The following is a 13,545-nucleotide window of genomic DNA, read 5'->3' on the forward strand; positions in this document are numbered from 1 at the left end:
TACCATGGGGATGCAATTGCTGCTTGTATTATATAATTGTCCTTTCTCTTCTAACGCAAAACTTTAGAGAGGAATGTTTTTGTAATTTTTAATGGAGAAGATGTATATTCAGTAATTAGTCTAATTTTTAGGGGAGATGACTGCTTCATTAGTTCTTATATAAAGATAGAGATGGAAAGGAGAAGAGCGAATACCATCAATAAATATGATGTAAAGTGACTAAGTTGAAGACAGTGGCAGCTCAATGCACCTATATAAGTGAGAAAAATAATATGTCGATCCCCAAACATCCTAAGCGCAGTGCCATTTTCAGGAAGATTAGATATAGGTATTCTGGAATTGCAGTCACCAAAATACCATCAATATGAGTGCTATGCAGCTTACCAACGGAAACACCCTAAAATTCGTAAGACGATCTTGTGCTGCATTAGTGTATATCTGTAGACTGAATGGATCATTGGTTGGATTCAAGTGTCTGGGATCTGCAGTCATGTAAACCCACCTCGGTGGAGGTGGTGGGCTGGTTCCGGCTGTGTACACAAATCTTGGTGGTGGTGGGCTACAATACTGCTCTGGTGGCGGTGGTGGCAGTGCAGGCGGTGGGGGTGGCGGCGGCAATGCAGGGGGTGGCAGTGGAGGAGGAGGTAGTTGCTGGCTGCATGGATTAACACAAGGACATTCACCACACTTTATGCTTGGATCAGGAACTTCATCAACTTTGGTGGTAAATGATGCACTTGCATTGATCAAAACTGAGAACTGCAAAACAAGTGCCATTAGCAATATTTGAGGCCATTTATACAGTAACACCAACATTTTAGGATTTGGAGAAAGAAAGAATCTAGGAATAGAAATCAAGGTAAAGAATCAGGAACATGGTTAGGTAATTGTCTATGGCTGAATGTAGATGAAGTATTTTGGGTGGCCTATGGCTGTGTTTCTTCAAACTTATATATTCAATTTGCTGGGGTTGGTATGGTTAGGTAATTGTCTCTGGGAAGAAGACTTGGTATGTAGCATTAGGTATGAACCCTCGAGTGTATGGTTATATAATGTGGACTGTGTGAAGGGGTGGGACCGATTATTACACATTCTTCTCTTCTTCACAATGACTAGAACCATTTTTAAAAGCAGGTAATTGCACTTTACCTCTTGTAATAATAAAAGTGCAACCAAAATGGGAGGAATAAGTTCCATTACAAAATAGTGGTGGAAGAGGTGTGAATGTTTTGGGCTTTTGAGGGATGGATAGAGCATATATAGATTGAACAAATTCCCCAAAGGGATGGCTGAGAAGCCACTATCATTTCCATTTCTATTGCTAAACTTCTTTACTACACTACACACTTCAAAGGGGAATCCACAGAACAAACCTACACTTTCCTTAGATCAAAGCTAAGCATCTTCTTTTCTATTTCTATTGAAAAACAAATTTCTCTCTTTATACACATTGTTCTGGTTTTTTTTTTCCCTCTTACTTTTCATGATTGCGTGATGTTTCATAGAGGCTTTTATTCTTCTTTTGGTTTATTTTTTTAACTCATTTTATTCCCTGGCTTTAATTATCTCAATATCTTATTATTCATTGTGTTCTAAATTACTTTGCACTTCAAGAATTCGGACAATGCCTCTTAATTTACGCAAATATCATTAACAGTCCTTCAAATTCCTAATACTTTAGTTTGTAAATTCGTTTTAATATTTCAATTATGGTTCGTGTGAATCCTCATGAAAAATTGTCTACAAAAAAGATGAGGGACTATAGTAAGATATTTAAAAGATGAGGGACACTATTATAGTACATTTAAGATATGAGGGATTAAAATGAGATAAAATATGAAGATGTCGAACTAATGAAGAGATTTGGCCAACATTACATTTCAAATTGTCAACATCATATACATAATATTGAAATATAATATTTTAAATTTTTTTTTTTATGTGAATATGATAGTTGAGCAGTAAAGCTTACGAAATTTTTATAAATGGAGTTACTTGAGATAAATACTTAGTAAGTGATTAAAACATTAATAATTTTATATCAATACTTTTATTAAGTGGGGTGGCCTTAGAAAAAAACTAACTTGATATGCATTATGTATATGTACGAAAATCCCCTTCTTTTAATTTTCTCAATTTATCTCATAAACCTATAAGCGTAATTTCATTTAAAAAGCCCTACAAAATGTATATAACAGTGAACTTATACCGCAAGATTTTGAATGAAAATGTGTTTTTTTACTGCCAAACAGACATAATTTTGGAATTCCAAACAATATAAAATTCAAATTGCAACCATTGAAAAATGACATCCAATGGCCAAACTAATCTTTTATATTATATATAACTGAAGAGCACCTTATTAGTGACTTCTGTTAATTTTTGTTTTTTAATTTTTTTTCTTTCTCAATTTTTTATTTCTCTTTTACTTTTCTCATTTATATTATTTTCTTAAATTTTTAATATTTTATTAATCTAATTAAAATTTTTTAAATTAATTATACACGGATATGAGCATACCACATATTCTCGTCTAAGAATTATCCATTTCTGAATCAGAGACTCAAAATTAAATGACGTGAGCCCTGCACCGAGGCAGGCAAACACGTGGTGAGCTCCGATCAGAGAGCAACACCTGTCATCTGCAGCAGCGCCACTGCAAACGTGGCCGCACAACATTCCGCCACGAATCAAATCTTCCCCAAGTTCTAATCAGTTCAAATTCTGCTATAAATTAAGGGCCGTACTTTTCCCATCACCGTCGTCGAAATTCAACAAATCCGCAGCGAATAGCTTATTAGAGTTAGAGCAATGGCAGTTGGTGTTCCGATATGCGTGGAGTGCGGGACGAGGAGCAACCCATGCAGGTGCAAGGTGGTGGGGCCGACCATCGGTTTCCTGGCCTTCGCGGCGGCGGCGGTGGTGGAGTGGCCGGTGGGCGCCCTGGTCTACTGCTTCCGCCACATGAAGGGACGCCGCATCATGGCCCATCCCGCCACCGTCGTTTAACCCGCCGTCGCCGCATCATGGCCCATCCCGCCACCGTCGTTTACCCCGCCGTCACTAATTCCATTCCAATATAGTTAAATATTATCTACCTAGTTAGCTACCTCTTGCTGTTCTTCATTTCTCGTCGTCTCCATTTCTCCGTATGTGTGTGTCTGTGTGTGTGGTGTTTTGTAACAGTAGAAGTATAAAAAACTAGCAATGTACTTCACTAATGTTGCTTCATATGTAATATTTACATGCATATATATATATGATTTGGGTTGAAATATAAATTAAATTACTCGATATAAAAAAACAACCACTAAAAATTCGTTTCTTATTAAATTTGATCAAATTTTACTTTGGACTTGAGTGTACGATTAGTTCTATAATAATAAAATAATTTAAAAAAAATTATTAAATGCAAAAGTTAAACAAGAGGTAAAATTAGAAATTTATATATTTTTTCTGTTCAAGTCAATATTTTCCGTTCAAATCGTAATAAAAGAACCGTTCAAATCGTAATAAAAGGAAGTTAGAAATAAGCAAATTTTTCTTTAAAGGGGTGTAAGTATAATTTTAATTTTTTAAAAAAAATATATAATTTCATGTTTTAGAGTCGGGGTATAAATATTCTATACATAGCAAATATATATAGGATATATATTATGTATTTCCATTTTATGCTTCCTAAAATGTATTTTGTAAATTATTAGTCTTACAACTACAATCAAAATCTTCTCAAGTTACGTTCTTACCATGTATGATAAACATATATCGATGCCAACTAAATCTTGCATGCCACATTAATCAGGCATCAACTGGTCTGGGTCATTCCTTTGTCCCATTATTATTATATATATGATCAAATAAGGGTAATTGTGGTATTCTTGGTTGGAATTTGATTATTTTACTCTCTTTAAGGGTATTTAAATTCATTGTGGTAAAGTATTTTCACTGGTCCCACAATTTTACTCTTGACTTGTCCATTAAGAGATACAACATCTATGTAGTGTCATATCACTCTAACATTATGAACAAATGTGGCATTCGGAACTCCATAGAAAAGAACATATATCTTCAACTAATAAACTCTTATTTGTGGAATACACGATGCAATAATTACATGTATAATTTTTGGTATATATGTGTGTACATCTCAATACGAAGGATGATACCCCTTCTTTTAGGCGTAGAAGTCATCTACTAGTAATTAAGAATTAGTAAACAATAATGTGAATAAATTATATATGAAAGTGGAAAACACTAATAAATGGGATCATCCACCAGTACCACTGATGTACGATTATTATCTAAACCACTAATTTTACCATCAATAAAAAAATGGTGAATGATATAACGATCTTTTCTAAAATTTGACATTATTATAGGTATCCCATCGTTTTTTTAAGAATTATAACTACCCCTTTGAGGTTCGTAATTTTTAATTAGCCATCTGAAATTGTTCATTTTTCCCTTGATTTTTTTTTATAAAAATTGGAGAGAAACTAATCAAGGCAAAATTACATTATTGCCCCTCTGTGTGAAAAACGTAAGAAACCTCTCCCCACGCCTTTCTTCTCCATTTGCAACAAACTCTATTTTTCTACAAGTTTTCTCTCCAACCAAAGCTTCGAATCTCTTCAAAACCAATTTTTTCAAGCATAATTCTGTTCGGTTCTTGTACATCTAAAGTGAAGAAGGTGTTTGAAGGCCGAAGAAGTGAAGTTAATATTATAAACTTTAGTTGAAAGGGAATGAAGTGGACATTGACGTGTATATAAGGTAGATGTGGGGGTGAGTGTTTTTACACTCAAGTGTATCCTACATTGGAAGTTTATAACAAAAATAATCTCCTTATATTAAGTTCAAGTTTAAGTTGTGTTTGAAATGTTTTGGAGACTTGAGTGAACATGGGGTTGCCCCACACGCACATGCCGCCGCTTGCCCGTCTTGATCTAGATCTAGACGTGGGCGTTAAGGCGAATGCCTCAATCTCAAGATATATCTTTTTGTAATAGAAACATTTGAATTTTACCGGACATGAACAAAATAGTTGTTTTTTAGTAAGAAAAGTTTTTAAAATGCACTTAAAATTATGACGACGATGAACATGGCACATATATGATATATTTCAACTTTATCGGAGAGTTTTTATCTAGATTAAATTTTATCAAGTTAAATCAATTATATATTAAGTTATATAATCGATCACTTTATTTAAATTTAGGTTAAATAAAATTTACACTCTTAAAGTATACCACCCTCATCAATTATCCCTTAAACTGAAGAAATCTTCAATTATCCCCTATCTTTGTGATAATCCTTGAAATTAAATAAAAATAGACAAAAAATACCCTTGATTATTAATAACATGATATATTCACTTTAATGCGCTCTATATATAGTTAATATACCAATCAATTTTTACTTCAATTTTTATTCATTTATGATGCTAAACAAATTAATATTAGATTAATCACATATTGATATGATCAATGTTAGTACTTTTATATTAAAATAAATTTATAAACTTGCGTTTGTACGTTACATTATATATAATTTTAATGACAAATATATTGCAAGTGGTCATCGAACCTGTTTGGTACCAAAATATCAAATGAGGTCATTTGGGAGTTAATGAAATAATTCTTTTTTGTCTTTCCATGTAGTAACTCTATTTTACCCCTTGACCTAACCTTAGATCCAACAATTAGGCCTGTCAATTGGTGTGCAATACTTAGACCACCTAGACCCATTTTTGATAGTTATGACCATATTCGTGTCTAATATTTTTATATTTAATCCAGACTTGCACACATATTTATGGTAATAATTTTTTGAGTTCGGGTAGAGCCTATACCCTAAAATACCAGTGAATAAAATTTTAATATGTAAAATTGCATCTTTGTTTGTTAACTTAAAATTAGTGAATTTTAAATTTTTGCTAATTATCAACACGACTATTTATACACTCAAAATTGAAATAATTATTTTGTACTTAATTAATTTATAAACATTGAACTTTTCAAATTTGATTAACAATAGAGGCATTAATGTTAATGTAATATTATTAATAGCCAAGGGTATTTTTATCAATTTTATTTAATTTAAAGGAATATTTTGAGATCGATAGGGGGTAAATGAAAATTTATTTAATTTAGCGGGTAATTGATGAGCGTAACATACTTCAGAAGTACAAAATATATTTAACCCTTTAAAATTTACATAAATTATATTTCAAATAGTAATTTTTATAATTAATTCAAAATTAATTAAACTCGATTTAGATTAGAATTTGTGTGTCATCCAAATCGTGCACACTTCCACAAATATGAATTTGGGTGATAACTCAGAAACGTGAAAGGGTAAAGTGTTTGCCCCAAGGATTGATGATGAGGAAGTCTTCGGCCGAAAGAGTACTAAGGCAGTGTTTGGTCTTAATCGATCTGGAGACATCAATTTGAAGTTTGAAGATTTTGAAAAGGATGTAAAAATATATATTACTTTTTAAAAAGATAGAAAATAATTTAAAAAATAAATAAAACTATTATTATTGTTAGAATCTTATATTTTTTTAAAAATAAAAATTGCAACGAGTCTTCTAAAATTTGACATATTTATAAATACTTTTTCATTGTTTGAAACATTATTAATATACACTCATCCCTGATTTTAATTATTGTATAACAATTAGTTTAATCTATTATATTTTTTTTTATTTTTTTTATTATGAACTGGCCAAAATATTGGAATATGAATTATAATTTTAATTTTTTTAAAAAATTATTAAATTTTTTTATGGACTAAATGGATATTTTTTTTTATATAATTTTACAAATTTTTTCATCAACCTCATCCGTTGTTTTTTTTTTTAAAAAAAATATAATAAGGGCATAGTTGACAATTTCAAACTTAACCCAATCCAAAGATGATTACACAATTTTATCAAGCAATATTAGTGGGAATTTGTAATTTTCACACAATAAAGGGGTATTCGTAATTAGGTCAAACTTGAGAGGTGGTTGTTGTAATTTACCCTTCTTTCAATAAATTAATTACAATTATATTATAATCTCAATCATGACAATATTATAACAATCAATACATTAATCATCAATACCAAATATTTATAAATAATTAACAACTATTATCAAAATAGATAAACAATTACTATTAAAATAGAACATGCTGATAAAATTCAAATTTTATGTCCTTATCGTAATTTTGATCAATTAAATTAGGGTTTATTGGCTGAGACTTACGTATTAAACAGGAAGATAATGATATTATAACTATGTATCTACATCACCATATATATATATATATATTAGAAAGGGATTACGAGTATAAGTTACTGTTTTAAAGAAGTTATTTTGTTCCCGATTGTTATTTAGATGTATTAAATTTTTTTACCACTTTAAAAAATGAATAATTTTCGCATTATATCCAATAAAATTATGTGCATGGAAACATCGTGCCACCATTTTTAGTTTATTAGAAACGGACGTGATCTTTTAAGTGTATTTTTAATTATTTCTAATTATCTGATTAATTTTATTAATTCAGCGATAATTATATTTATTGTTATTGAAAATTTCGCAATGTATATATTTGCCACTAGTTATCTATATTTATTATGCACAACTATATTTTCATAATTTTAATTATTAGCAATAACTTTTACAAAATTAATATATGTCGTTACAAAATTGTAAATAATCATTAATACAACAATAAATATTCTTTATCACATAATATATTATCACTTATTAATAATATATTTATATTTCTTTTGTTAATTTGCGTTTTGCAGAGGTAAGAAAATAATAATAGTTCTTGATTAATTACACATATTTAACATTGGTGATAAACTTATATTAATTTTTTATATTTAAATATTTAATATCGGTAATTAATGTTGATTGAAAGTCGTGACGTGATTGTAGTCAACTCACTAAAAAAAAATAATCAATTAAATATAGAATAATTTAGATTGACACAAAATACCTTCCATTTTTTACGATCGTTTAAATAAATGTCCTTTGCAATACGTTGTTACAAATGCGTATTTATTAGACCATTATAGTAATAGAAATATAATTATTTTCAAACAACGAGAAAATAATTATAATTAAAATAAATTTTAAAAAACATTTTAATTTATTTTAAATATTATAAAAAAATTTAAATTATACACAGACATCGAATACGCGGAATAAGCAGTAGAATGATAAGTTGAAAGGAAGAGAAAGTTTATATGGGGCGTTTGCATTTCGTCCCTTGCAAGACGGCGTTGTACAGTTGGTTAGGGGCCACCGTTTATCTTGAATTGTGGTGGTGACCATCCAACAACCCATCTACTACGACAGCTGACTCGTATTATCGTCGACCCAGGTCAGTCAGTCAGTCAAGTCTACTCCTCACCGGTAGGACACGACGTCGTATTTTGTCTTTTTCTTTTTCCTCTTTTTTCTTTTCATTTTTTTTGATAAATTAATTTTACTGTTGATTTTACTATATTCGATGTTTATGCATAATTTTAATTTTATTATTTTATTTAATTATATTTTTCATAAATTATTGTTATTAATTATAATATTAAAATTGAAGTGGATTAAAAGTACACGGACATTAGAGTTACAGGTCCAAAGAAATACATTTTGCCCTTTAAAATTTTATCGTATTTGATTAATGGAATGGAAAATAAGAACGATGAAATGGATAACTGATCGAAGCTAATAAAATAAATTGACTTTAAATGACTACAAATAGTAAATTATTAATAAAATAGTTTATAAAAGATGATGGGTATATGTGAAAAAGATAAATATAACAACGATTAATTTACGTTTGCCAATCGTTATAACTACTTTAAGATGGATTAGAATTTTTTATTTCAAATTGTCTTATATTTTTTATTTCATTTAACATATATTTATAATCTGTATAAATTTTTTTCTAAATAATATAAAAGGTAAAAATCATAAGAATTTTCATGAGGTTTGCAATGTAACTACAAATACTCATTCGTTGTTAGGAAAATTACTAATATTTTTCTGATTTTAATAGTCGTCCAACAACTAGTTTAATCTGCGAATCTCCATTAGATATTCATTTATTTTCTTTGGTAAACTAATCAAAATATCTTTCTAAACTGTCAATCATAATTTTTCTTATCTATTAAAATTTTCTTCATATTTTTTACAATTTTCCTATTTTTCTTGAAAAAACAAATACACCAAGGTCAAAATTAACAATTTAAATTTACATCAAAAGATTATATAATTTTATGAAATATCACGTACCCATAATTTTTAAATAATAGAGATATTTATAATTATATCAAATTTCAATAAAATCCGTTTCCCCCATCATCAATGAATGAATACACTAGTGGGCTTCAACTATCGCTACTCTCACACCTCACCTCCCCTTTTCTCTTATTCCTCCGTACCTTCATCTCTCGCAAAGCCTTCTCCGTCTTTTTACCTAATCCGGGGACATCCATGGCGAGGCGGTTGCCGAGTACGCTGCTCCCAACACAAAAGCTCCGCCTTTTACCGCCGTTAATCACCTTCTTCGTAGTATTAACTGCTGTAATTTCTGTATTTTCAGTGGTGATGTTCCTGTGCGGCGCTCACAAGGGAGCGCTGAAATCGTCGAGGAGCAGAGGAGAAAAGAGAAGGGTGAGATTGGGAGGTAAGAAGAAGCCGGTGATGGAGAAGATGAAGAGCAGCTTGAGCAGTAAGGCGCTGTTGATGGCTAAGATGATTTCGTGGAGGAAAGTGGAGGACGTGGGAGAAGCAGAGGAGTACAGCTATAGGGAAGGGGAAGAGGAAGAGGAAGAAGAAGAAGACGGCGTCGTTTGGAAGAAGACGATCATCAAAGGAGAAAAGTGCCGGCCGCTTGATTTCTCCGGCAGGATTCTGTATGATAATGATGGAAATCTTCTGCCGGATTAGTTCAGTTGATTTGAGGTAAAATATGAACAGCTTAAAGGGATTCATTTGTGACACTCGTTGAACAACAATAAAGATTTTTCAACTTGAAATAATCACACCACCAGTATAATAAAAATTTACCGTATGAATGATATACAATTCAAGAAAAATGATACTGCGTACGAGTGATTTGATCCGATTAAACATGATCTGTAAATAGATTTCTTATTAAGTTCAATCTTTTTTTTTTTTTGTTTCGTATGTAATACACGACTATTTATTCAATATACATATATACATATATTATTTTTTATATTTAGTTTTATATGTTTCATGAATTTGCTTGCATGTTAATATAATAATTGGATTTGAGAACTTAAACTCATAAAATTAATAGAAAAAGATATAGCAACGCATATTATCCTTGTATTACTTCACTTTTTGAAAATTATACAGACTCATGACTCATGCCTTTTTTGTGGAATTCTTATTTTGTTGTACTATTATTATATTAAATAATTCATAATGGTACATATCTGGCACAACAACCACTTCTTTTATCGTACTTGTACGTAACAATTACTAAAATGCGTTATGTGCATGTAAGTTTTGTATTTATATATACATACATATTATACCTATATACATACATACATACATACATACATACATACATATGTACGTACAACACGCCATGATTAAGAGAGTGTTTGGCTAGCTCATTTAAAAGATCTTATATTAATGGAGTGTTTGGGTAAAATAAGATTGTAACGACAAGTTGTGATTAATTCGAAAGAATTTGTTAAGATTTTAGAATTATAAGTCAATAGCTCCTTACTTTTTTTGAAAGAGCTTATAAGTTCCTACGATATCTTATAAGGCATCTTATTAGCTATAGAATATCTTATAAAGTGTTTTAAAGGGTTTATAATAAGTTAGTCCAAACACTCTCTAAGTATAGTTGGTCGTTACGTCATTATAGTGGTTCAAGTGGAATGAGTTGCCTTCTTATTAGGTAAATTGTGGGATCGAGTTGATTTAAATATAAATTTGCCTGTGACGATAATGTTATATATTGATTATGAAAAATGATCTGGCCAGTTTTATGTTTCGTGGAAATATTGAGATATGTGTATTCTTTTGGCATAGTTTAAACCCAACGTTCCACAAGCACAACCGACTCTTTGGAGTTGTTTAAGCAGATAGTCCCTTCTCACACGTTGACGTGACGTCATATATAAGAAAAATTAACAACTTATGATTCGTCCATATATTATGCAGGCTTAATCTAAAACTCAAATGGGAAAAAAGTCTCACCCTTACGGCTTAACTGTACTATATCATTTATTATAATATAGGATTCAATGCAATTTATCCCATGTGATATTGAAATGAGCAAATACCTCCTATGAAAAATAAATTAGGAAATGACTTATGTGTTTCAAAAAATAAAGCAAACTACTATCTGTCATTGATTTAAATAAGAGGTAATTTGCTACTTTTTTCAAAATATAGGAAGTAATTTATTATTTATTTTTTACTTTTAGTTCGATATGTATTAGTTGGACGAAAATTTAAAAAAAAAAAAAAGAAAAAAGAGCGTAAATCATGAGTTAATAATAAGAAGAGGTAAATTGTATCATTTTTTAAATTACAAAAAAAGTAAATTACACTTTTTTTTTTATAGAAATTCTTTTACACTTTTTTATTAATATATGGAAGTAAATTGCATTTAACAAAAAAAAAATTATATAAAAAGTCATTCTAAATGTGGTATCGGTAATTTTTTGAAAATTACAATATAGTGTGGGCCACATGTGAAGCACCCATCAAGTTGGATGCTTTAGTGATATTACACTTCTTTCCTCTAAATATAAAAAATGATATCTAATACTTTTAATATTTGTTTTTATTTAATGAATAGTTATTTATATACTTGAAATTTACATAGTTTGTCGATATAAGCAAAAAGAAGAGTCGAATGAAAATTTATATATAGTTTAAATTGATTTATTACTGATTTATTGCAAGTCAAACTAATCTTTTTTAGATCAAATTATCCTTATACATCTTTACGTACTAATATGTGTGAGGAGGTGTATTTCACCCTTATAAAGGTTGTTTGGTCAGAAATAATTTGTTTGACTTGTGATGAGCCAATAATAAGTTAATCGAGGTAAATATGAATTTTTATTTAATTAATTTTGCTAATATCAATAAATTTCGTAAAATTTGACTAATTAATTTATTTTCTGGATAGAAACAAACACCAATTGTATTAGATATAATTTTTTTCAAATTAAAGAGAATTTACGTGTAATATCAAGCATCATCAAGTTGGGAGGGTGGTGTCATCAACCGAGCCTTCAAATTGTGAGATCATATTTGGTTGAGCTGTTTTTGTAAGGAATTAGATCATAAATATCGAAAAATCTAACGTATCACGTATTTTCATAATAAAATTAGGGTAAATATTATATTTGATCCCTTAAATTTTTGTTTAAAATTATTTTAGTTTCTCAAATTCACTTTTTAATTTTAACACCCCTAAATTTTAATTTTGTCTCAATTTAGTACTTCTAACCATTTTCTGGGAAAAATGTGCCGGAGTTTGACTTTTTGGAAGGTAAAATGGTCAATTACGTTTGATTTTATCATTTTAATCTCTTAAATCTATAAAATTATCAAAGTAGTCCCTTTTTGTAGAAAGGAAACCATTTTCTTTTGTATTTTTAAAACGGGAAGGGAATTAGCTAGTGAACATATTATTAAGAACGATTTGTCAGAATATCACATCTTATACCCCCTAGTAAACATGATCATGATAGATTAAACGTCAAGATTCATCGTCATGGCCCGGCCCGCACGAGTTCATTGAATGTGTGACTTGTCCCCAAACCAAAATAATTGATCAGGGGCGGTGTGAGTCATTGATTCATATTACTTAATTTAAGCTATAATCTAAAAAATATTTAATTTAAATTTCACAAACACTTGAATTCTGTACTGTTTGGTGAAAGTTAAAACATGTACCGATTAAATTTTTATTTCCAGTTTATAACATTTTCAATAGGATGAAAATTCTTTAATTGGTTTTTTTGTATAGGTGTGAGAAATGAAAATTTATTTGGATTTGATTTATCCTTTAGATATTATATTTTGAAAATATAATATAATATTATTTTTATTTTTTAATGTCCTCTTTTTACTAGGCAATAATAAGATCAGAAGAGTGATTTGAGAGGCTTGTTTTCCGTAAACTAAGTCGCAATTTCCATAAAAATAAGCATTTTCACTAAGATTCAAACCAAATTTTCTTTTATGTCATTTTCAATTGAAATACTGTTTATTTTTATTTTTTTTTATCATTTTCATAATAAATTTTAGTACAAATTTGCAGTCCTATAAAAGTTGTTGTGTTCCTGCTAGATGAATTGGCCATAGCTCACATTCATATTAGGGTAAGCGGCATATACATTTCCTAAAATTTGGTACAATCATAATTATATTTTTTATTATTTGTAAAATTATAAATACCCCCTAACTTTAACGCTTGTCCAATAATGAGCTTATTTCGTTAACATCTGTTAGGTTTTTATTTAATTTTTATGGT

The 13,545-nt window shown here is 29.6% G+C and overlaps 3 protein-coding genes across 3 annotated transcripts; 2 read left to right on the forward strand and 1 right to left on the reverse strand.

Moving 5' to 3' along the window:
- Positions 346-777, reverse strand: LOC105176185 (amyloid beta A4 precursor protein-binding family B member 1-interacting protein-like). Its single transcript, XM_011098916.1, has one exon. It carries the CDS (start codon positions 775-777, stop codon positions 346-348), a length of 432 nt encoding a protein of 143 aa, XP_011097218.1.
- LOC105176124 lies at positions 2,580-3,087 on the forward strand. Its single transcript, XM_011098830.2, is given in 1 exon segment — positions 2,580-3,087. A coding segment is annotated over 1 exon segment (276 nt). The 5' UTR covers positions 2,580-2,811.
- On the forward strand, positions 9,356-10,114 carry LOC105176125. The gene is made up of 2 exons (XM_011098831.2): positions 9,356-9,516; positions 9,607-10,114. The coding sequence occupies exons 1-2, from the start codon at positions 9,369-9,371 to the stop codon at positions 9,951-9,953; spliced, it is 495 nt and encodes a 164-aa protein (XP_011097133.1). The 5' UTR covers positions 9,356-9,368; the 3' UTR covers positions 9,954-10,114.

Source organism: Sesamum indicum, linkage group LG13 (genome assembly GCF_000512975.1).
Source record: "Sesamum indicum cultivar Zhongzhi No. 13 linkage group LG13, S_indicum_v1.0, whole genome shotgun sequence".
Lineage (NCBI taxonomy): Eukaryota > Viridiplantae > Streptophyta > Magnoliopsida > Lamiales > Pedaliaceae > Sesamum > Sesamum indicum.